Consider the following 26,260-nt stretch of genomic DNA (forward strand, 5'->3'; position numbering starts at 1 on the left):
CCCCGCGTTGCCCCTGGAAACCACCCGGTGCCAGAGCGACCCGGGAGCAAGACGTGAGAATACAAGATGGCGGAAGACCTAGACGAGCTCTTGGATGAGGTGGAGTCCAAGTTTTGCCGACCAGACCCACTGAGACTGGGTACGGTCGAGCTGCCCAGAGGCGGCGGCGGCGGCTTCTTCGGCAACGACCAGAACCGAGCCGAGGCGAAAAAGAATCTCAGGTTAACAGGCGGGAGGGGTGGGTTGTTGTGGTGAAGCCTGCTCCAGGCCCTAAGGCCACCCCTCCGCCGTCAGACCGAAAGAAACATACCCCCACCCCCACCCGCGACCTCCAGCTCCTCTCCTTGTTCGGGCCCAGACCCTCAGTTCCTTACTCCTCGGGGCTGCACGTACTCCTGCGCCTCGTCCTCGAGGACCCTAGCATCTCTCCCCGAGGCCCGACTCCGCCCCCGAGCCGGCCCCGCCTCCGAGAGCCCGCGGCTTCCCCAGGTCTGTTCCACCCAGACACATCCCCGGGGCTGCCAGTGGGGCAGAGAGGGTGCAGCTTAGGCCCCTGCTTTCGAACCCCGAGGGGGTCACGGTGACCCGGGCCTCCGTCTGCGTGAGTGATTCTCGTCCCCTTTTCAGATGCGGGGACCCCATTCTCCAGGCAGAACAATCCTTGGGCCAGTTGCTGGAGAAAACGTTTGTTTTCTAGTCCATCATTAGTTGTTGTTGTTGTTTTTCCCTTTGAAGCTCAAAATTAAATCAGGTTGGATTTAGGATAAAAGGTATAGTTATTGGTCACACTCTATTAATCCCACCACCGTCCTTCTACCCAGGGCCCCAACTAAGGGTCCCAGAGGATCTCAGGTATTCAAATTGAAATTTGGAAGAATTTCTTAAAGTCTTGGTTTTTGATCCAAAAAAGTATCTTTCATATTTGTCAGTCTTTTTTTTTTTTTTTTCCTGTGTAATTATTAAATAGCAATGACTTTCTTCTTATATCCACTTCCCCTCAATTCCATTTTTGCCAGAGTGAGTATAGGCCTTCAAAGTGATTGGGAGGCTCTGCAATAACTCTTGTTTGAATCTCTTGGAAACTCTTGTGGAATTACACTGAGGCAGCTTTGGAACAAACCAAGAGAATCAGTCTTGTTCATTTATGGTTGCATCTGTGGGTTTTGTTTTGTTCTTGTGTGCCTCTGTGTGATTTCCCAGAACCCAGCACCATTGCTACCCAATTTACTAGATTTACCTCTAATGACATATGTTTGTTTAAAAACTCACCCGCACAATAAAAACATTGGAAAGAGTCTAAAGTTCAGAAACGGAAGTTCTAAACATTAGTTGAGTGCTGGGCAGCATTCTAAGAAATAAACGTTGAGCCAACTAAAGTGACTGCTTTGAATGGGCTAATGCTCACTTGACTGTATGTGCAAGTATCACTCTCATTAATTTGTATATTGTTATCTTGAAGGCTGGACATCCTTCTGTACTCATTTCCAGCAGATCTACCATTCCTGTCCTACAACAGTGTTACCTTGCAGTTTCTTTGTTCTTTTTATTCACTCCTTTGAGGGTGGAGAGAATTTATCAAAGAGCCTTCCAGAGCCTATTCACCTTAGGAGAACTAGCACAGAGGAATAGGATGACTTGGAACTGGCTGCTGAAAATGGTAAGGATTAGTAAGGTGGACAGATCCTCTCCAAGCACAGGTCCTTTTATGCCTCTCTGTAAAATCCATCTGTAATCCTAGCACCCCATCCCACCATACTAAATCAAATTCTTCAATAATACATTTACAAAAGCTGTAGCAAGCCAGTACTACTGTTATTCACATGTTAAAACTTTTCATTTGGCAGTATAGTTATAAAGGTAAATTGCACAGAAAGCGCCAAAAAAGATGCTAAACTTAAATATAAATGCAGTATATAATGTCAAGCATTAAAATTTTATCCTGAGCCAAAATTGATACAAGAAAGTTATGAACCTACTTATAATATGAATTTATTAATAGGAGACTACCTGCCAATTGTATAGTGATTTAGCCTGTATCTCTTTTTCATTAAAGAGCTAAAATACTGAAACTGTGTCTTTAAAATGATAACTCTGCAACTAATACATGACTATGCCACATCTGGATATCAGGGACAGCTACTAATATAAACAGAACATAGCAATTTGATGAAGACTTCAAAATGATAAAGAGAAATATATTATTAGTTTAAAAAAAAAAAGACTGATGTGAGTTGAACTGCAATAAGAATAATGTGGTTCAGGATGATACATATGGGGAATATTTACAGATAATATCATAACCTCCTAGATAATAGCTATAATAATAACCAGCATTTATTGAATCCTTTCTATATACTAAGAGCCTTATGTGTGTTGTTTCAGTTAATTTCCAAATCCCTATGAAGTGAATGCTATTATTACACTCATTTTACATTTAGAAAAATAGTTACTTGCCCAAGTTCATATTTCCAAGTCTACCAGGACATTGTATACCTAGATATAAGCTTTTTTGTATACCTTTCACATTTAATTGTGGTTCAAGTGTTAAACTCCAATAGTCTATATTATGTAGAATATGTATTTTATTTTTGACAGAAACTATGTTTTAAATCAAAATTCAATATAAGAAGCAAAATCAGAGAACCAATAGCTATTTATTAACGTTTGATAAAGATTATTGTATTGTAGCATCAAAAAACCAAACAATATTATACCATCCTTTAAAATTTATATGCTTTCTCACTGAAATGGTGGCTTTTTTTTTCCCACTTCTATAGGAAAACATAGGCAAGCATAGACATCATAAAATTGTGTGACTTAATAACAGACCAGAATCTTAATGTAAGCTGGTAGTTTGAACCCCTAACAGAGTAGTAGACTGGTAACATTTGGATGCATCTGATTCTTGAAATTGTGAAACTGCAGGAGAGGGGAATCCAGAGAGAACATCCTGAAAACCAAAGTAGAGAATTTCTCAGGGACATTTTAGCAACCTGCTGTCATAATAAAAATGGAAGGAATTGGTACCCAAGTATCAGGTGCTTCTGAAAGATTAAAAAGGATTGTTATTGAGAAAGGCCATTGAATGTAATGATTTGGGCAGTAGAGACTTTGGCGGCAAAAAAGGAGTTTCGTTGTAGTTGAGGGATATAGAGGCCAGAGACAGAAGATTACACCTGCAAGAAGTTTTAAATAGTTGTCTAGATCTGCTTGTTACATACAAAATGTCTGAAGTTCTGTGTGCTTAGTCACTGAGTCGTGTCTGACTGTTTGAGACCCCGTGGGCTGTAGCCCACCAGGCTCCTCTCCTCGAAGATTCTCCAGGCAAGAATACTGGAGTAGGTTGCCATGCCCTCCTCCAGGGCATCTTCCCAACCCAAGGATGGAACCCAGGTCTCCCACATTGCAGGCAGATTCTTTCCCGTCTGAGCCACCAGGGGAGCGCAACAATAGTGGCGTGGATAGGCTATCCCTTCTCCAGGGGAAATTCCCAACCCAGAAATTGAACTGTGGTCTCCTGCATTGCAGGAGATTCAGAGAGATTAAATATTGGGTTGACCAAAAAGTTCTTTTGGGTTTTTCCACAGCAGCTTATGGAAGTTTAATTTAAGCTTAAATTCCATAAGCTTCATTTAAACTAGGTGGATAGTTCTCGACTATTGGTGCCTTTCCCACTCGCGGGGCGTTTGACGTCGTCTTGGCATCTTTGATTGTCACAGCTGGGGAAGGGCGTGCTGCTGGCATCTAATGGGTAGAAGTCAGGGACACTGTAAAACACCCTACAGCCTGCAACAGCCTGCCCCCCCACCCCATGACACACATCAGAGGGTGATCCGGCCCAAACGTCAGCATTTCTAAGGTGGAGAAGCCCTCAGCCAGGCCACCAGCTGATGCTAAACCCAGTATATTAATGCTTGCAGGGAGGTAGAATAATGGATGAAAGCTACTCTTCAGGAGTGATCAGAGAGGGTGGCAGCTTCAAGAGCGTTTTTGGAGTGCTTCTCTGAAGAGCAAAGCATCCTTGGCAAGAAACCAGTATGGTGGTGGTTTAGTCACTGAGTCGTGTCTGACTCTTTGCAACCCTGTGGACTGTAGCCCACCAGGCTCCTCTATCCATGGGATTCTCCAGGCAAGAGTACTGGAGTGGGTTGTCATTGCCTTCTCCAGGGGATCCTCCCAACCCAGGAATCAAACCCAGGTCTCCTGCATTGCAGGCAGATTCTTTACCAACTGAGCTATGAAGGAAGTGTAGAGTGGAAGATGATAAAGGTAAAAGTTAGAAAGGGAAAAACTGAAAAAGAGTGAACAGAGACGGAGTCAGTCATGCAGTATTAGACAGCAGCCTCTGCATTCTCTTACGTCAGGTTAAGTATCGCACTCTAAGCAGCATCAGGAGCTTCCCTGGTAGCTCAGCTGGTAAGAGAATCCGCCTGCAGTTTGGGAGACCTGGGTTCACTCCCTGGGTTGGGAATATTCTCCTGGAGGAGGGCATGGCAACCCACTCCTATATTCTTGCCTGGAGAATCCCCATGGACAGAGGAACCTGACAGGCTACAATCCATGGGGTCACAAAGAGTCAGACTCTTTGTGGGATCACTACTGAGTGACTAAGCACAGCACAGCACGAATAGTATCAGAGAAGGACTATAGTCCTGATGTTAAGAATTTCAGAGAAAATACGTTTCTACAAATAGAGTTAGACTGAAAAGCCTGTCTTTTAAAATAGTTTCATGATCCAGTGAAGTTATAAAGTAATAATGATGTATACCCTCTGTACAATAGCAACTCTGAAGAGAGTTAATCTCCTTTACTGTTCAGTTCAGTCGCTCAGGCGTGTCTGACTCTTTGCATCCCCATGAACCACAGAACACCAGGCCTCCCTGTCCATCACCAGCTCCCGGAGTCCACCCAAACCTATGTCCATTGAGTCAGTGATGCCATCCAACCATCTCGTCCTCTGTCGTCCCCTTCTCCTCCTGCCCTCAATCTTTCCCAGCATCAGGGTCTTTTCCAATGAGTCAGCTCTTCACATCAGGTGGCCAAAGTATTGGAGTTTCAGCTTCAACATCAGTCCTTCCAATGAACACCCAAGACTGATCTCCTTTAGGATGGACTGGTTGGATCTCCTTGCAGTCCGAGGGACTCTCAAGAGTCTTCTCCAACACCACAGTTCAAAAGTATCAATTCTTTGGCACTCAGCTTTCTTTATAGTGCAACTCTCACGTCCGTACATGACCACTGGAAAAACCATAGCCTTGACTAGGTATCTTGAACTGCCCTAAATTAAATTCCAAGCCTCTCCTCACACTATTTATATGACCTTGTGCAAGTTTTTTAATCTCTTCATCTGTGTATTCAGTAACATTAAGTAATGTTCATAACTTCTATACAGAGTACATCATGAGAAACTCTGGGCTGGATGAAGCACAAGCTGGAATCAAGATTGCCGGGAGATATATTAATAACCTCAGATATGCAGATCACACCACCCTTATGGCAGAAAGTGAAGAACTAAAGAGCCTCTTGATGAAAGTGAAAGAGTAGAACAAAAAAGCTCAACATTCAGAAAACTAAGATCATGGCATCTAGTCCCGTCACTTCATGGCAAATAGATGAGGAAACAGTGGAAACGGTGGCTGACTTTATTTTTCTGGGCTCCAAAATCACTGCTGATGGTGATTGCAGCCATGAAATTAAAAGATGCTTACTCCTTGGAAGAAAAGTTATGACCAAACTAGACAGCATATTAAAAAGCAGAGACATTACTTTGCCAACAAAGGTCTGTCTAGTCAAGGCTATGGTTTTTCCAGTAGTCATGTATGGATGTGAGAGTTGGAGTGTAAAGAAAGCTGAGTGCCGAAGAATTGATGTTTTTGAACTGTGGTGTTGGAGAAGACTCTTGAGAGTCCCTTTGATAGCAAGGAGATCCAACCAGTCCATCCTAAAGGAGATCAGTCCTGGGTGTTCCTTGGAAGGACTGATGTTGAAGCTGAAACTCCCAATACTTTGGCCACCTGATGCGAAGAGTTGACTCATTGGAAAAGACCCTGATGCCTGGAAAGATTGAGGGCAGGAGGAGAAGGGGACAATAGAGGATAAGATGGTTGGATGGCATCACCGACTCAATGGACATGGGTTTGGGTGGGCTCCGAGAGTTGGTGATGGACAGGGAGGCCTGGCGTGCTGCAATTCATGGGGTCGCAAAGAGTCGGACACGACTGAGCAAATGAACTGAACTGAACTGAGTAAATGTTAGCTGTTAAATAGCAGTCCCATGCAGTAACAGATTGTCAGTAATCCTGTGATGGCTTTACCTGTAGAAGATAAAGAGGTCGTTGAGGTACTCTGTCAAGCAACTAAAACTGTTCTGTGTGGGTTTATAATTGATCATTTGGTTATATAACCTTTGGCTCCTGTACTAAAGAGACTGTTATTTGACTTACAGCGCAACCCTTAGGGGAAAATTAGACATATGAAAATTATCTTTGTTTATAATTCTCAGGTTCTACTTATACATATTTTTTATTCTTTAATAAGTGGTTAATTTAATTTGGAAAAGTAGATACCTACCTTTCTCTTATATATATATCATATGGCTTTAAATGTTATATTTTAAGTATGTAAAAGTACACATGTGAATTTGTACCCAACAAACTACATCTTTTTCTCAAGAAACTTGGGCTATGCCCATAGTACAAAAATAATAACATCACATTTGTCCTTTTGGTATCAACTCTAACAATGGACTTTATTGAAACAAAATTCTCCAGATACTTGGCTGACTTTATCTGCACTTAAGCTTCAAATGTTTTTTTGGTTTTTTTGTTGTTGTTTGTTTTTTTCAGATCAGCAGAAACATTTGAAGAAGAAGATGATCTTGACAGTCTTATTAGTGAAATATTTGAAGAGCCCCACTTGAACAAAAAATGCTTTGTAAGTAAAGTGTTATAAAGGTAACAGCAATTCTTTCACTATCTCAAGACATGTTTAAAATAATCTGAAAGCTTATAGAATTTACAAGTATCTATAGTCCTGAATTATGAGAAGTAAAATTGTTTAAAGAAATTATTCCACTTAGATTTATACAAGAAAAAAGTATTAGAAACTGTGTGTGTTTTGCTGTTTATTTCTCATCAAGAATGATAAATTAGGAAAGCCATTGAACAAAACGCAACTTGCAGATGAAGTTTATTAGTTGTATTTATTTGTAGACTCTAAGAGCACTTTTCTAAAAGATCAAAATCAGCTTTCATTATAGGAATGTGCTTAGCATCTCAGATACTTTGCCGTTGCTGTCATCCCTGAACTAATGAGTTAGTTGGTAATTTAATTTTTTAAATACTTGTGTATCTATGACAACTTTATAAAAGCTTGTAAAATAATGTAACAGCCACCTGTATATTTACTACTCATACTGAACATACCCTAACATTTTGCCAGATTTACTCCTCTGTATTTTTTTTTTTTTGGCCATACTGCGTGGCTTGCGGGATTTTAGTTCCCCCACTGGAAGTTGAACCCAGGCCAAAGTAGTGAAAGTGCCACTGAACTGCCAGGAGCTATATATATCTTCAGATCAAGGCATTTCAGAAAGAGAAAGAAATACTTTTCTAAAGAAATATTAGAGAATATAATTTGAAACAAAAGTGGCTTTTATAATCATGAAGAAATACACTTTTATACATTTCTTCTGTATGCTCCCTTTTTTTTTTGAGGGTGAGGAAACAGATTTTATTTATTTATTTATTTGGCTGCACGTTTCAGTATGCAGAATCTTAGTTCCCCAACGAGGGGTTGACCCCATGCCCCTTGCATTCGGAGCTTGGAGTCTTAACCACTGGACCACCAGGGAAGTCCTTGTATGCTCCCTTTTTGAAGTGAGTTATTATATTCAGTTTTCCAACCTGCAGGAGAGAAAGCAACCCAAGTTAAACTTCTGGAGAAAAGCAGATTGATGTCAAACATTGATTGGATGAGAAAAGAAGTGTGTGAATTGCCAGTCCGTGCCCAGCTTGTCCTAAGAGGCCAGATCATGCTCCTGAGAACAAGACTCCCTCCCCCATTGCTCACCCATTGTGTTGTGTTTTTCTTTCTTTTTTTTTTTTCAGTTAAAGTATAGTTGACTTACAGTATTATGTTATTTGCCAGTCATTTTGTTCATTAACCATTTTCAGACTCACCCAAGAAAGCCCAGAAACAGCTGCAGATGTCCCAGTGTGCCAGCTTTTGAGTCATAAACACGAGCCAGGATGGCACATGGAGAATGCTTCCAAAGACAAACAGAGGCTTGGGCACAATAGTATTTTTCATATATGCACTAAAAATGTTTCCAGTTCTGTTTAACATCAGTTTTATTTAACAAATAAAAGAGTTAAGAGAAAATAGTAAAACAAAGTATTTTGCCTCCATTAAATTTCCTCACCTACTAGGTAAAATGATGGAATGTCTCTGCATAGTTTAAATTGCCTTTTCTCCTTCTCATTTCCTTTCCTTGGTGGTGGTCCTGGTATGTGGTTGGCTTATGTTGTTTGGTACCTTATACCAGTTAACACTTAATAAATGCTTGCTAATGATGATGTTGTGTAACCATATAAGAACTACTGTATGGTTGTGACTAGGTAGCTCTACATTTTCATTGAATGTCTAACGGTTGATACCATTCTGTTTGATCAAAACTAATATTCCTGAAGTTACCCAGGAGTTTGGTCAATTTATTTTTAGTTCAGGTGAGTACCATTCACAGCCTTTAAAATGAGCCTGAGATTTTCTTCCTCAATTGCATTTTTCCATGATGAAGTTTTAAATAGCATATCCTTCATATTAAATCATTGAACTCTAGTATTAACTGAAGAGTTATAAAGTGACTCTAAATCTTAGCATGCTAATAATGGCAGTATGTCAATTTTCTAGACTAAACTAGCATAGTAATTTGTAAATTCCTCAGAGAGGTCTACTTCCCCTTTGCTTTTACAAGGTTTTGATCATTGTTTTTATTTCTGAAACTTTAAAATCAAAGGAAATTTTTATTTAAGCCATTTTAAAATACTCTTATTATAAAATAACAAATATTAGTTTTCATGTTACAATTCTATAAGTTACCTCTGGTCTTTTATTATTTTGGTTTTTCTTAACAGAAATTAAAATCTAAATCTTCAGGTAACACATCTGTCAGAGCTTCCATTCAAGGCCTTGGTAAAAGGTAAGTCGGGATTGCCTCAGCAAACTGCTAAGCATGGTCTGGTAGATTTTGTTACCATTTAACAACACTGAGCAACAAAGCACTGGTTAGTTTTCAGGAAAAAGACCAAATAGCAGCATTTTTGGTGCTCTTATGATCTGTGACTCCTTAGCGCAAAGGAACTTGAATGGGAGGTTATTGCTGTTGTAAATAATTTTCTGCTGTGTAAAAAAACGTGTGAACAGTTTCTCAGAATTAATGTGCTGTTATACTCTTCAGTATTTACTTTGTCCCTTACATTATTTGGCAAACACATTTTTCTCTGACTCATTTTAACTCTTTGAGTGGTCCTGAATGTACAGGTTTTATCCAATAAAGCACTGACCCTGGAACAAATACCTCTTGCTTGTAATAGTTGACTTGCTCTGGAAAATATACAGTTTGATTTCAAGAATATAGAGTCAGTGAGGCTAAATTAACTTCTCATGCTTCTTTTATGTTTTGGTTTTATTTTTCTCCCCTCTGTTGAACATGTCTAGCTGCAGCCCAGTGTACATTGGCGGAAGCACTGTTCCATGTGGGATTGGGACAAATACTTCACGGAGGTGAGATGTCAGAAATACATTATACATTAATTAGGTTTTTCCAAATCGATATCCTGTTAAAACATAGTTCTTATCATCTTGGCTTGAGCCTGTTTCATCATAAGAGGTATATTTTGTTAGCCAGTCTGAGAACACGTTACCAAAATGTATATTATTCATAGGTGATACCTGTAAAAGCTGTGATGTTGGGTATGTATGGTTCATTGTGTTGACACCTCCTCTAAGATCACTTGAAGTGCCTGCGTCACTTCCATCCCAGCTTGGTTTCCGCAGGACGCCAGGAGCTGAGCTTCTGCTTTGCCTGGTCCCCTCCAGGCACGGAAGCCAGTAAGCAGACAGGTGGACAGTGCAGCCGTGTACTATGTGATGTGTTATGCACCCTGCCTTGGCCAAGCAGCATGAGAAGCTGCAGGTCTGGAGTACCCAAAGAGCTCTTAAGCATAGTCTCTTGGTTTTACATATTTCAGAAGCAGAAACCCTCCTTTTGTCATCTCTTTCCCAGCCCACCTCCTACCCAGTAGTTCACTCAAGACCTCTTTCAGGGCGGTCTTACAATCACGGTGCCGCCTGTCCCAAGCCCCCGCAGCCTCAGACTCCCGGCCTACACCACTGTCAGTTGTCGTAAAGTGGGGAAACAGACTGGTGTTTGGTGAATCTTTTTTTTTATTGAAGTATAGTTGTTTACAATGTTAATTTCTCCCGTCTAGCAAAGTGATTCAATTATACATATATATACATTCTTTTTCATATTCTTTTCTATTATGGTTTATCACAGAATACTGAATATAGTTCCCTATGCTATACAATAGGAGTACCTTGTTGTTGTTTATCCGTTTTATATATAATAGTTTGTGTCTGCTAGTCCCAGATTCCCAAGCCATCTCCCCCGTACCCCCTCTCCTTGACATCCATAAGTCTGTTCTCTTGTCTATGAGTCTATTTCTGTTATGTAGATAAGTTCATTTGTGTCATATTTTAGATTCCACATATAAGTGATATCATACGGTATTTGTTTTTCTCTTTCTAACTTATTTCATTTAGTATGATAATCTCTGGGCCCATCCATGTGACTGCAAATGGCATTATTTCGTTTTTTGTTATGGCCGAGTAGTATTCCATTGTGTATATATGAAGTGAAGTGAAGTCGCTCAGTCATGTCTGACTCTTTGCGACCCTGTGGACTGTAGCCTACCAGGCTTCTCCGTCCATGTTATTTTACAGGCAAGAGTACTGGAACGGGTTGCCATTTCCTTTGCCAGGGGATCTTCCTGACCCAGGGATCAAACCCGGGGCTCCCGCACTGCAGGCAGACGCGTTACCGTCTGAGCCACAGGGAAGCCCATTGTGTGTGTGCACCGCGTCTTTATCCATTCATCTGTCAGTAGACATCTAGGTTGTCTCCTTGTGTTGTTTGTCATTAAGTAGTTCAGCAACTCATTTTGCTGTCCTGGTTAATTTGGTTCTACTTTTACAGAAGCCTACTTAACTAAATTATTATGTTTTGTCTAATTATTTCTAAAACACTTTTTCATTTTCTGGTAATTTTTTAAGAAATGAAAGACTACACTATATGACTACACAATCACACTTCAGGAGAGATAATCATTGTATTGAATAATAAAAGTGGGATCCAAAAAGACATTGTTGGAGGGTGCAGCTGGCCTAGACCTTGGAGGCCCAGAAAAAAGGGCTGTGGGACCAGAGGGAAACTGAGGATCTGGGGCAGCCTAGACCAGGAAGACCAGGCCGTGGACAGGCTGCAGCAGCCCACGGGAATGATGCTTGCTGTGAGGGCTGGTACATAAGCGCGGATAGCACCTGACTCATCCTGCGTTGAAGACTGTCTATACAAAGAATTAGAGACACAAACTGCACTTAGAGAAGAATTCCATCTGGTTGCTATCAATCCCGACTTACCTGTGTCAGCCCGGGTGGACTTGTCTCAGCCATTGCCAGACCACTCTGCCTTGGATCCAGGCTTCTCTCAAGTCACCTGTGAACTCTACAGCGAAGGTCTCCTAGTTACTATCCACTTCTGTCTCCTGTAGTCTCACCCACATAGAGCATTACAGAAAAGATCCCTCCCATACTGTCTTGAGCACCTCTCCCCTGTTGAGAAGGAAAATGAGATCTGACATCTGTCTCATGTTAACTCTAAACTCATTGTTTGCTTTACTAAATTGTCCTTGTTCTTCCTCTTCTTTTTTCAGTTCTTTTACCTCCAGTTGAAGCCTAGGTCAGATACTTTAATTCCAGTAGAACACTTGTTATGCTTCTGTTAATACTTTCCACTTAACACTTTTCTGCCTCTGAGTATTTTTACATTTATTCCCTGTCTAGAATGGAAAACACATACAATTTGCATTTATATGCACAGGTAAATGTTTATATTTGCAGATCTTCCTCACCCATCACAAATATATTAATCATTGACCACCCTCTTCATGACACAGATCAGCACACACAGAAAGATAATCACATACATATTCATGTGCATATAAAACCTTATATGTGTGAAGTACTTTATACTGTCCAGAGCACTTTTTTTGTATACGTGTATTGGTTCATCTGCTTCACAGGAAAAAACCAAGATGCAGATAGAGCAAGAATTTTTAACCCTACTTGATAAATGAGGAAATTGAGACACTGGTGTTATTTTCATTAAACATGTACTAATTCATTAAGTGCTTGCTAAGTCCTAGATTTTAAGTGAACACCTTGTGGCAAACAAATAAATGAACACTTCCCTCCCCTCAATGAGCTTTCAGTCTAGATAAGGAAAGAGACTTTAATTCTACAAATAATAATAATAATAATTCTATAAATAACTGTGATTTCTACATAATATGTAATGTAACGGATAAGGATACTATACACATAGATAATTGGCATTCTAACTAATATGAAAGGTTAGGGAATGCTTTCCTAAGCAAATAATATTTAATCAGACTATGGTATGATAAGTAGGATATAAGCAAAGAGGGGACCATTGGCATCACCATGTTAAATGAGGACACACCATGTTAGGTGATCCCTGATCTTGAGAAGCCAGAGGTTTTGGAGGAAGGAAGCAGCCAGGTGAGCTGGAGTGTGGTGAGTGGGGGAAAGAGTGGCTCTGGAAGGAGATGGAGAGGTAGTCAAGGGATGTTTGGTTTGGGGCCCTGAGGAGGATTTTAGAAACGTAAGTCCTAGAGCAGTGGAAGCCATTGGGTTGTTAGTTTTGTTGTTTTTGTTTATGTTTTTTTAAGCAAATAGAGGTGACATAATCATATTTGTGTTTCTAAAGAAATTTTGGTTCTAGAATAGAATATGGATTGGAACTTGGAAGGATAAGACAGGAGGGAACACTGGAAGACCAGTCAACAAACTGTAGTTAGCAGTGGTCCAGGAAGGAGACAATGATGGCCACAGTGACCTAAGTGCTGGCAGTGGCGGTAGCAAAAAGGGGTCTCACTTGAGGTACTTAGAATATAGAAATGACAGGATTCAGTGATTAAATGGCAATGGAGGTCAGAGAGAAAGTTGTCAAAAATGACTCCCAAGTGCTGTTCCTTGCCCAAGGCAAGGACTCAGCTGTGTAACTTGATTCCTAGTCCATTATGCTTTCTAGCATACCAGTTGATTATATAATGTATGCAAGAAGGAAGCGCTTCTGCTACTGTAACTGTTGTTATTTTCCAACTGCCCAAACGGCAAGACTCCCCAGTGCACTGTGTAGATCTGACTGAGGACCACAGAGTCTGTGCAGAAGACTATATTGGGCTGTGTTGTGGACATTCCCACCGCTATCATCTTTATAATAGTACAGATTTTACTTACTAGCCAGATAAAAGGACAAAGCCATTGGTGACACCTTCTTGTTTGTATTTTCTCACATTTTAGAGGAAAGACCTGACAGTTATCTTTAATTGGAACCATGACTTTATGTTAGATATTCTTTTATATATAGTTAGGAAAGAAAAATATATTTAAGCTCTGAAAATAAGCACAGATTTACATACTGAGAGTATAAACGAAGGTCTGCTCTACCTATTTTTCATGTGTTGTATCTGTTTGATTTTAAATAAAGCTCAGATTTGAAAGTAATCCTGAATGATTTTAGAGTGTAAAGATTTGAGTCATTTACCCAGCTGGTGGAAAGGAGGAAGAGTGGTGGAAAGCAAAGCATAGTGGCATTGATAAGGTATAGATAAAACCAAAGCGTCATCTTCAAGCCAAACTGAATTTTACTCTGCTCATTTTTTAAACTACTTGCAAGACTGGAGTATTCCATAGACTGGTACTAATTATGATCTAATAGAGTGAATCGTAGCAGCAGAATGATTTCTTAGCTGCAAGTTAGTTTTATGTTTCTCAGAGGACAGTGTTTGTAGGAAAATGTGGTAGTGTGAATAGATTTGAATAAACTACTAAATTTTAAATTAAAAAGCTGTATTTAACATTATGGTTGAAATTTTACACATACAAAATGTCAGGAAATTCTAAATTATAGTTCCCACAACAGCAGTAATTCAGGCAAATTGCGCATATGTATTAAGGCATTAAAGTTAACACTCTGTGCAGTCATGTAATAAACTACATATGCATAAGAAAGCCAGTTATAGCAGCTTTGGGAACCATCATTTTGCATTTTCCTGACCTGTACATTCAAAATCCAAGTTCAGATGTGTACAAATGTAAGTGTGTTGAATTTCCATATGTACAGATTTAACTTCATAGATTTCTAACAGTTCAAAAGAAAATATGGAATTGTTTTTCAAGCTTGTATAGATTTTAAATGTGTAGTTATTGTTGTAACTAATATTTTTAGAAATGTAAAGCATTGTCAAACTTTCAGGCCAAAATATATTTGCAATTTTGAAGTTGACATATCTGATTTTAGAGGGAAATAAGTGAAAAAAATATAATGATGGATTTTATTTTTTAAATGTAGAAGTATTATATGTTTATTGGAAAAAAAAAAAAACAAAAGTCAAAGTGTATAAGGAGAAAGATAACAATCTCCTTCCAAACCTAGACAGCATGTTAAAAATCAGAGAAATCCCTTTGCCAACAGAAGTCCGTATAATCAAAGCTGTGGTTTTTCCAGTAGTCACATACAGATGTGAAAATTGGACCATAAAGAAGGCTGAGTGCTGAAAAATTGATGCTTTCCAACTGTGATGCTGGAGAAGACTCTTGAGAGTCCTTTGGACAGCAAGGAGATCAAACCAGTCAATCCTAAAGGAAATCAACCCTAACTATTCATTGGAAGGACTGATTCTGAAACTGAAGCTTTAATACCTTGGCCACCTGAGCCAACTCATTAGAAAAGACCCTGATGCTGGGAAAGATTGAGGGCAGGAGGAGAAGAGGATGACAGGATGAGATGGTTAGATGGCATCACTGACTCAAGGGACATGAGTTTGAGCAAATTCTGAGAGATGGTAAAGGACAGGGGGACTTGGCTCACTGCAATCCATGGGGTCACAAAGAGTCAGACAGGACGGAGTGACTGAACAACAACAAAATGTTTTTATAAACTTTTAAACACCTGTACAGGGAAATCTGGGCAGTGGTTTTTACAAAAACAGGATCATGCTGTATATGTTGTTCTGCACCTAGTTTTGTACACCTTTAGGTCAATAAGTAAATGTAATTATCTCTATCAACTGCCTGACATTCCATGGTATAAATGTTATTCAATCTTTTCCCTCCTGGGTAGCTATCCAGATGATACCCTGTTTTTCTGCCATTTCAACAATACTGCGTAGAAATTCTTGAGATATATGCCTATATTCTGGTACTTTTATTTGTAGATTCCCTAAAATGGGATTGCTGGCACAACAGCTAGGTATAATTTTAACTTTAAAATTATACTAAGATTTTTCCCAAAAGGTTATAAGTTTACACACCCACCAGAAATGTCTGAGAGTGCTAATTTTTGCTAACATAATTGGTTTAAATATATATTCCATAGTTGCTTTAAATTTTAATTCTTTATGTAGTATTTTAACTTTTTAACAAATGCTATGTGTCAAGCACTGTTATAAGCACTGAATCAATATTAGCTTAGTTAGCTCCTCCTAATTGTGAGGGTGTAATTATTACTATCACCATTTAACAGATAGGGAAACTGAGTCACAGAGAAGTTAAGTTACTTGACTATAATTACACAGCTGGGGAATCAGCATGTGAACCTAGGCAATCCTGTCTACACTCTTAACCACTCATCTATGCTACCTGTATTAGTGAAAGTATATTTTAGATTTTTTTTCATTGTTGTCATCTTTAAGCAGTCTCTGTCAGTATAAGTATTTGATAATGTGTTGAAGATGTTTTCTTTCACTCTATTACTGGTCTTTTCACTTTGTTTTTGGTATCTTAGAAAACCCTTATTTCCTTGTAATTTTTAGATGATCAAATGTATCTATATTGATTCTAGGTTTTTTTTTTGTTTTTTTTTTTTAATTCTAGTTTTAAAATACTTCAAACAGTGGAGATTTCTTAAGTAAATCACAATTACTATACAAGTCAAATTGTTTGCAGCAGCAATTCATAATTCTTATTGTATGTTATCATTTTACTCCTGAAGTCACTGTATAGTACATGAATTTTGAGATTTGCTTGGCATTTCAGTTCCTCGGGTTGTCACTGACTATCTGTTATGTGCTAAGTATCGTTTTAGCAGTTCTGTCCTCTTTCATCAGCAGCATTTGGCCCTTTACTGCATCTCTGCCATCAACATACAAGCCTGCTCTTTTCCCTTTTTTCTTCAATATAACCTTCTCTTAATCCCACTTCCTTTACAACCACCACCTCATCTAAAGAAACTGCTTATATAGTAGATTTACCTTCCCAGTGAAGCCTATGCAGACCACTGTATTTAAAACTGCAGTACAGTTCCTCCCAGTGCTTCCAGTTTTATTGACTCGACTCTTACTTTTTATTTTATTTAAAGCATTTTTATCATCTAACATAGTATATAATTTAGTTATTATAAGTATTGTTTATTCTCGAATTAGAATCTAAGCTATATGAGGACAGAATCTCACCAGCACATAGTAGGCTTTCAGTAAATATTTTTTAAGTGAATGAATGAATAATGCAAAGTAGTGGGGAAACAGAAGCAAATAAGATATTGTCCCAGCACTTACAGGAAAAACAGGTTCATTTCAATACATTGTGGCCATTCTGTGATAGAGGTATCCTGAAATTTTCATTAGGAAGGGAAACACTTAAAAAGTTAGCTTAAGTGAAGATCTCCCTCAGATGCAATTTAAAAACTAAAAGACCTATAAATCAGTTTTTTTCTTTATGAATATATATGTGTATATATCAGTATGTAAGATCTTAGTAAAATAGGTAGGTTTATGCAGAAATTTAACCTAAAAATTCAAATAGGTAATCAGCCCATTAGTATAAAAATTTATAATCAGATTCATCTTTATGTTTCTGTTGTTTACTCAGTAATCTGTAATGTGTGGTATAGTCTATGAATAAATCAGCAGATTTTCACATTTTAAAAATATTTTGTTTATTTATTTGGCTGCACCAGGTCTTAGCTGCAGCACGTGGGCTCTAGTTCCCTGACCAGAGATTGAACCTGGGCCCCCTGTATTGGGAGCATGGAGTCTTAGCCACTGGACCACCAGGGAGGTCCCAATTGTCAAGTTTAAACTTACCAATCATTTCTAATGTACAGTTATTTTTCTCTGAACAGAGCATGTGACCATCTGCGTTGTACAGCCTGTGATTTCTTGGTAGAAAGCTACGATGACTGTAGGTGGGACAAATCGTGTGATTACCTGTTCTTCAGGTATGTTTCTAAAAACTTCACCCTGTGAAAAATGTACTTAATGCAACTTTATATTTCTTATTGTGCTATGATGCCTCTTGGTGGCCTTGGCCAGATTGTGTGACCTGCACTCTTTGATATTTCTCGTATCATCTCCTTTCCATCTATGCTATCAGCCTAATTAAGGACATGTTACTTCTGGACAAGAGTTCAGAAGTAGCCTCCTCACTATTTTTCCTGAGTATAATCTCTTCTTCCAGACCACCCTTCACTTGCTGAGAATTAAAGCATAACTCTGAGTATGCCATTCTCTTGCCCCAAACCCCTCTGCTTACAGAATAATGTCCAAATTCTTTAGCATGCCCTGAGACCCTCCACAGTTCAGTCCCCATCTGCCTGTCACCCAGCTTTGTTCGTCCTTCCACCGTACAGTTTTCACCTTTGCTAGGTTATAGGTACGTCAGAGTACTCAGTGCCCCCGTCCCCTGTGACTCTGTGTAAACTCTCCGCCTCTTGGGGTACCTTCCCACCATTTTATCTACCTAAACCCTGCGTGTCCCTCGGTACAATTCATTGCTCATTTTCCATGGTTCCCTTACCACTCTCTCAACTTGGAATTAAACCCATCCTTTTTCATGTGTCCACAGCACTTTGTACCTGTTACAGTTCTTAACTATAATAAAAGGTTGAAAAACTCTTGGTTGGTATATGTCTGCCTCCCTCCTTGTGGTTGAAATAATATCTAACTCATGTTTTTGTAATACTTACTGAATGCCTAATGTTTTTAAGTTATAAAAATATATTTGAGCTATACCTTCACATTTTCAAATAAAAATTAAGGGTTAAAAAATAGTAAAGTACATATATCATGCATTTTGGGTGCCTAAAATGTTTGGGTTTGGGTGCCAAACCTGCTAAACGAAGACTACATTCTCAGATACAAGTAATCAGAATTATTGCAGCACTCTTCTGTAGCATAGGAAACGGGTGAAAGGCTTTCTTCACACCTTTCTGGTAGCTGTTCTCATATAAATCTATAGGAGTCTCCTCTAGTGTTAATATAAGAGTTTTTAAACTTTTCACATCAAGAAGTGTTCTGGAAATCTTGTGAAAACTTTGAATCCTCTCCATATACGCAAAGAAAAACTCAGATATGTAAATACTTAGAAAAATTATAATTTGAAAGATTTCATGGTCCCCAACCCCAAAAAAGCCTAGTGCAATCCCCAAATCCAGGTCAGGAGCCCTTACTCCTGACCTGGGTTTGTGTTAGTCCACTTTTTAATCCCATTTTTGGAAAAGTTAGCTTTTAATTTCATATTCATGTCATCTTTTCTGACTTATCTAAGCCCTCTGCTATATACTTTCTTCTAGTTGATGCAATACCTGGGTAATAGTCCACATATTTCACTAAGATGAACCATCAATTTTTGTAAAACTAGTATAATAGAATGCGTATACCATCAAAACCTCAGTGAGCACAGGCATAAAGGAAGCTTACTGGTGATTTAGCTGTACTTGAGGAGCTTAGTGTCTCCGAGTTTTCAAGAGCAGTCGCAGCTGGCTCACTGCAGGTCTGTTTGTTGTTGTGCTTACTCACTCAGTCATGTCCTACTCTTTGCGACCCCCTAGACTGTAGCCCGCCAGGCTCCTCTGTCCACAGAATTTTCCAGGCAAGAATGCTGCAGCACATTGGCCATTTCTTACTCCAGGAGATCGTCCCAAGCCAGGGATCGGACCCACATTTCTTGTATCTCCTGTGTCGACAGGCAGGTTCTTTTCCACGAGCGCCACCTAGGAAGCCCATAGCTATGAGCAGCCTGGTTTTTAAAAACTACAGTCTTCTAGATAGTGAGAGCTAGAAGATTCATTACACTATTAAAAATAGATGATGTTTGCTGATGGGCAACTAGGTTGCTTCCATGAGGTACATATACACCATGGAATATTACTCAGCCATTAAAAAGAATTCATTTGAATCAGTTCTAATGAGATGGATGAAACTGGAGCCCATTATACAGAGTGAAGTAAGCCAGAAAGATAAAGAACATTACAGCATACTAACACATATATATGGAATTTAGAAAGATGGTAATGATAACCCTATATGCAAAACAGAAAAAGAGACACAGAAGTACAGAACAGACTTTTGGACTCTGTGGGAGAAGGCGAGGGTGGGATATTTCGAGAGAACAGCATGTATATTATCTATAGTGAAACAGATCACCAGCCCAGGTGGGATGCATGAGACAAGTGCTCGGGCCTGGTGCACTGGGAAGACCCAGAGGGATCGGGTGGAGAGGGAGGTGGGAGGGGGGATCGGGACGGGGAATACATGTAACTCCATGGCTGATTCATGTCAATGTATGACAAAACCCACTGCAATGTTGTGAAGTAATTAGCCTCTAATTAGCAACTAATAAAAAAAAATAGATGATGTTTATTGTGATTTATTTTTACACAGCATACTAAATACAGTGTTTAAGAATAATGAGTAGTTACTGAAATCAGTAGAAAATACCGTCTCAGACCTCGGGATGCTTGGGAATATGTTTGGGAGGTAAGAGAATGGAACAAATAAAGGAGAGGCTATGAATCCCCATCAGGATATAGATCATCGATATGACATTTTGTAGAGCATTTCTTTTTATCAGGCTTGCTTTACGACCTAGTCTGTAGCATTGTTAAATACCAGGCTCACAAGATGAATAGGACACAGTGTCTGCTCTCAAGCTACACTCAGTTTTGAGAAGGAGAGACACTGTTACATCACATGATGAATGTAAAAGAGGAATTTCACATGGCATGGTGGATGCGTTCCACCCTGTGGTGTCAGAAAAAGCCTCAGAGCCTTGAAGGATAACCAGGAGTTTGCCTGGCAAGCCAGATGGACACTGGTGTTCTTTTAAGAGATATTTTTAAAGACACGGGTGAAGCCGCATGGCGTGTTTGGCGACTTCCAAGCAGTTTGGACTGTGTGGAGTTTTGGCTATAAGAGCAGAACTTGGCAAGAGGTGAAGTAGGAGCGAGAGATCAAAAAGAGCAGAGGCACAGAAGTAGTGCTGAGGAATTTGGACTTCATTTTTTAGGCAGTGGATAACCACTGAAGGTTTTTAATCAATGGAGAGATCTGAATATTTGAATTTATAAAAGATTGCTCACTATTTATGGGAACCAGACCAGTTTTTAGAATCACAGGAATTAGTGACATATATTGTGGTAATCCAATGAGAAGGAGATGATCTGAGTTATGACAATGGGGAGGGTAGACTAGAGATGGATTCAACAGCTATTTTAGACTTAGTAATATATTTACGAAGTATATATTTAGTAATCCTGACTGTGGAAGATGAGAGACAAACGTTACCCAGGATGGGTCCTGAATTTCTGTCTTGGTTTACTAACATGGGCCATGGTACAGTCCATTGATAGAATTTAAGAACAGTTTTGAAGGAGGAGTCTATACGTTCGTTATGGGAGCTGATGAACCTGTGACTCTGAAGCTCAGATAGGAAATGTCTCTGTACAGTGGTAGTCAAACCATGAGACTGGAAGATGTTACCCAGAAAGGTGACTTGGAAACCTGTTAAATGCTTCCAATGCAGAGTTAAAGGCTCCTTTAGTTAAGATAGGAGATGCTTTGATGTTTATATTGTGGAGAGGAGGGAAGACATTGGAAGGGGAGGTTATGTGAGTAGCAAGGTCTTGGAGGCTTTGGGGTGCAGAGTGCTGATGGAAAGTGAGCCGTGAGTAGGAAGAGGCCTCCTCTGTGCCTGGGTAGAAGGTGGTCATATGCTGATGTGTTTCGGGGGGGAAGCTAGGAAACGGAAGCCTTTGCACATCTCATTGCCTGATTTTGTGAATGAAGATGTGATCTGCTTGAAAGTAGAGAAGTAGAGGGGAGATGAAACACTTGAGGAGGGCAGGACGTGATCACTGGAGAAACCAGAAGTAGGTGATGACCGAAGGCGAGGTAAAAGTTCTGGGAGTGTCCCCGAATGCCGAGAGGACGTTGGGAGCCGTTTGTTGTTAGTGGTACCAGTCTGCATGTTGGTTATACAGTAAAAACCCATTTAGTTGTTTCATTGTCCTTATCTTACAAGTGAGGGCAGTAAGTGTAGCCTAGCTTTGACAAGTTTTAGAACTTTCTAAAAAGAAGTGTAAGCTATACTTGACCATCCTGCCATAATAGCTAAGTAAAATGCTCTTATTTTTCTATTAAATCATATTTCCTTTATGGAAAATAATGATATTTTCTTTCTAAGCTTTTAAAAATAATGCACTACTTGAAATGTATTAATTAGTTCCTTGGCTTTTGTGATTCCTGTCCTTGAAATCTGTAAGGATTCAATCCAATCAAGTGTCAGATGTTAAGTCTGTCAAAATATATTACAGATTGAATAAAGGACACTTCTTCACTTAGCCATTTAGTTTTAATTAAACATATTTAATTTTGTTCATCTATTCTCTTTTCCATAAAACTTATTCATTTCTTCCCTTATCTCACTGTAACCTTAGCTGAGTCGTTCAGCTGGTCAAAGTCTCCGTTTCCTGAAGTCAGACCCTTGGCCTTGAAAAATCTCTCAGGTTTTTGTTAGTGTCAAAATTGTGCCTGAATTTTGTGCAGTACTGACTGTGGTGCCCATTGGCCACCAGAGGGCACTTTGTATCCTGCTTTCCGTTGCAGTAACATCAAATAACAGCACTGTCTTTTTTTTTTTTAATACTTGTACTGTGTGTTTCATCATTTTTACTATGTATTTTTTCATCATTCCACTTTGAATTTTTTCATCTTCTTTTGCCATGAAATAGTTACATAAATTCAGTACATGAACTATGAAAATCATAGTTGATTTTCTGTTAATTTCCATGAATTAAATTTAACTTCTGTAGTCTTTTTTATCACAGCACCAAGTCAGATGGTTATCGTTTTTCATGAGTTCTGCCCATTGACTCAATTATGTTAAAATTACTGACATTTACTTCAGCATAGGCTTTTTTTTTTTCTGATACTATAAGTGAATAAGAACAAATTGAAACAAATGAGATACAATATGAATTCAACACATAGAAATAACAAGCACTTTTTCTCTATTAATGAAAATTTTTCATAGTTAACATATCCAGAAGCCTGTTACCTGTATGCCTCTTACATGCCCTCCATGTGCAAGCTTTTAAAATATGGCACGGATGAGTGTTTGAGGTTGGAGATGAACCACCATCTTTTCCACTCTGTTCTTACATTATGTTGTCTCTGATAGGACAAATCAGTGATTCTTCAGCTCTTTACGTCACTGTGTTCTACAGCAGCCCTAATAAACAGACCTAGAGGATTACCATTTTAAAATATTGAAAGCCTCAGAAAGAGAACACCAAAGTGTATCTTCTGTTTTGCATGTGAAAACACCGAGTAGTTTAGTGTTTGGATGTTGTAAAGATTGGAAAATAAAGCAATGAGAATTTCTTTTTTTAAGTCATTAAGCACTGAACAAAGCTATTATACTAAAACCTTCTTGTTTTACCAACAGGAACAATATGCCAGAATTCCACAAATTAAAAACAAAGCTGGTAAAGAAGAAAGGAACACGAGCATATGCCTGCCAGTGCAGCTGGCGAACTGTTGAAGAACTGACTGACCTTCAGACCGATCGTCAGCTTCGCTGGGTTTGTGGTAAACACTAAGGATCCAGACTTTCCACATTCAGACAGATGCATCCATGAGAGCAGTCTCTATTAATCACCACAGTGCTTAGGTAAAGGTGCATAGCATCATGCTGTTTGGAAAAGACAAAATTTCTTTTAATGGCTGTACAAATTTTCAAGGACTAAATGGACTTGGGAAGATAATGTGCTTTAACATATTGGAATTATTCCTTTTTGATATATGAGCATTTCACTTAGTAAGGTAACAGGTTATCCAAATACTTCTTTGCTAGACTGTCTCCTGGAGTTTCATACAGATATATAGCCATTCACTAGTAATTGCCGTACTCCTGACTGCTAATACACTTAGCATGAGTATTCCTCATTATAGCAGTTAAAGAGGATAAAGCTGGCCCTGAGGGGTCACTGAGGGCGTACACATCACCTGCTCTGGTCAGATCTGTTGTTAGCAAAGATCATAATTTAGACCCGTCAGAATCCATATGGTCAGTGACCGGTTAAAGGGTTTTTGAAGTGTATGGGTGAATTGTAGGTAAAAACACTGCCTGTATCTGATCTTACTTCACAAATTCAAAGCAATTCTATGCGCAATAATCAGTATATATTACCGGTTTTAACTTATTTCTCCTCCTTTTGTTCATTTAGATATCAAAAGGTATCTAGTTTTGTATTTTAGCAAATATTCATTTCTATATAAAAAAGATTTTTTTGATGCACCTAATACTACAAGGAAAAATCCTGATACAGATCATTGCTGGATTTTCAGAGTACCTTCTTGCCTTTAATGCTCTAAAACTCCATTAAGTAAAGAGAACAGCAAGTAAGGTATTTTCTCAGGCAGCCTGTTGATTTTTCTGGTAGGATCAGGTTGACAGGCTGTTTATTAGATAACTACATGAAAACAGAAATAAAGCATAGCTGAACCAGCAGGTAACCTGTTGGGCTTCATAATATGACTAAGACTTGAGGAGCCCTACAAAGCAGCACATTTGGAAAAGCAGTTACCTCAAAATCACCACCTCCCAGCCTCATCAAGAGAGTCCAGTTTGCCAGATGCTCTTCACCGCATGTGTCTGTTATGCAGTTCAGATATGTGACACAAGGCTTGCTTAAAGGGAGTAACCGAACATAGTTACGATCTGTTTAGTCTTATACTGAATCTGTTCCAGCCATTTTACTCGGGCAAAGAAAGATCTGGTCATTGCAGTCCTCCTAACCGTGACACTTCTGCAGATGTGTATAACTTGCTCTAGTAAGCCTAGTATTCTAATAGGATACATCTCACTGGCAAACGCTCACATTTTTATATTGAGGATATGCTTGTTGCAGGAAGGGGGCCCCCTTCCAGGGCCTGAAACTGGGCTCTTGTCTAACACTCGGAAATGAATTGTCCGAGGAGACACATGTGCTGACAAAGCAAGAGATTTTATTGGAAAGGGCACCCGGGTGGAGAGCAGTAGGTAAGGGAACCCAGGAGAACTGCTCTGCCGCGTGGCTCGCATTCTTGGGTTTTATGATGATAGGATTAGTTTCCGGTGGTCTTTGGCCAATCATTCTAATTCAGAGTCTTTCCTGGTAGCGCACGCATCACTCAGCCAAGATGGATGCTAGCGAGAGAGATTCTGGGAAGTGGACGGACAGGCAGTGTCTCCTCTCGACCTTTCCCGAACTCTTCCGGCTGGTGGTGGCCTATTAGTTCCGTATTCCTTACCAGGATCTCCTGTCATAAAACAACTCATGCAAATGGTTACTATGGTGCCTGGCCAGGGTGGGCAGTTTCAATCAGTGTGCTTCCCCTAACATGCTTACAGATCTTCTCTTTCAATAAAAGTTTTTTATCCGCTAAAATTTTATCAGAAACATAGGAGGATCTGGGTTGAATAGCCTATTTAAAAAAAATAGCAGAGCAGCAAGATCCACACATTCAGGACTTCATGGAATTTGGCACATTTAGTCATAATGGTGATTTTTTTTTTTTAATTTAAATGAGCAGATTTACTAAATTATGGGTTAGAATTTTTTGCTTTTATAATTTCATTATAACTATTCTGTAACTTAGATATATTGCCCATGTTTAGCAGTCCGTAACATAATAGTTATAATAATTAATTCCCCAATGTCAGAAATGTGTAAATGAGTTCATATTTTTGTTGGCAATTTACTTTATAAGCTTTTTAATATTGTATAATTTTTAATCTAAAATGTAGAAAGTATGTATTTATATACAAATGAGTAGACTAGTACCAGTTGTAACTTATTAGCCCAAACACAGCTATTTTACTGTCAGTGTAGAAGAGTGTAGCTTGTAATCAATTATAATTTTTAAATGCAAAGTCTATAAAACTTTCAAGATGTTTTGCCCATTTGTTTTCAATATTTATAATAATTTTCTACTACCTTCAAGTATCTTATTTTTTTTAATAAAGTTTTATTGAAACACAGTGTGTAACAAACCCATTTGTTTACCTAGTTGTAGAGCCCTGGTGCTGGCTCGGTCCTTGTGGTGCACGGGCTTTGTTGCTTGGCAACATGGCGGCTCTTAGTTTCTGGATCAGGGATCAAGCCTGAGTCTCCTGCATTGCATGGATTCTTGACCACTCGACCACCAGGAAAGTGCCAGCAAATGTCTATTTTTTATCAAGCCAGGTAGTTACTTTATTTGAACTGTTTATTTGAACTGTTTATTTCCACCTAAGACTCAAGACTTGACAAACCAGTATGTTTTACTCATTCAAATGTTCTCTTTAGCAATGTTAATGAGACTATATTTGCTTGAAAACCTGCCTTTCTTCAAGATTCATGTCAATCATTTATCTGCCCAGGACAACTCACCTTGTGCCAGTGTTATCTCAAAATGCATGTTGTGGGTGAGGGGCCTGGTACCAGTCTCTGAGTTTTGAGACATTTCCTTTCTCTAATTAGCAGACTGCTAGAAGCTGTCTCCAGCTAAAGACTAGCAGGGGGGCACTCTTTCTGCCCCCTTCTGATGTCTATATCAGAAGCCTTCTCTATCTCTTTTATACTTTAGTAAAACTT

General features: G+C 39.1%; 1 protein-coding gene across 1 annotated transcript; it reads left to right on the forward strand.

Moving 5' to 3' along the window:
- CFAP418 (cilia and flagella associated protein 418) lies at positions 1-24,884 on the forward strand. Its single transcript, XM_043483585.1, has 6 exons — positions 1-221; positions 6,846-6,933; positions 9,135-9,199; positions 9,718-9,783; positions 17,486-17,581; positions 23,089-24,884. The coding sequence occupies exons 1-6, from the start codon at positions 67-69 to the stop codon at positions 23,240-23,242; spliced, it is 624 nt and encodes a 207-aa protein (XP_043339520.1). The 5' UTR covers positions 1-66; the 3' UTR covers positions 23,243-24,884.
- The last annotated feature ends 1,376 nt before the right edge of the window (positions 24,885-26,260 follow it).

Source organism: Cervus canadensis, chromosome 12 (genome assembly GCF_019320065.1).
Source record: "Cervus canadensis isolate Bull #8, Minnesota chromosome 12, ASM1932006v1, whole genome shotgun sequence".
In the NCBI taxonomy this organism is placed as follows: Eukaryota; Metazoa; Chordata; class Mammalia; order Artiodactyla; family Cervidae; genus Cervus; species Cervus canadensis.

What these genes read in the sequence shown, in the direction of transcription:
- CFAP418 (XM_043483585.1), top strand. Translation starts at nt 67, where the DNA reads ATGGCGGAAGACCTAGACGAGCTCTTGGATGAGGTGGAGTCCAAGTTT. An exon ending in ATTCAAGGCCTTGGTAAAAG is followed by an intron (nt 9,200 to 9,717) that starts GTAAGTCGGGAT and finishes GAACATGTCTAG; the next exon opens with CTGCAGCCCAGTGTACATTG. An exon ending in TGTGATTACCTGTTCTTCAG is followed by an intron (nt 17,582 to 23,088) that starts GTATGTTTCTAA and finishes TTTTACCAACAG; the next exon opens with GAACAATATGCCAGAATTCC.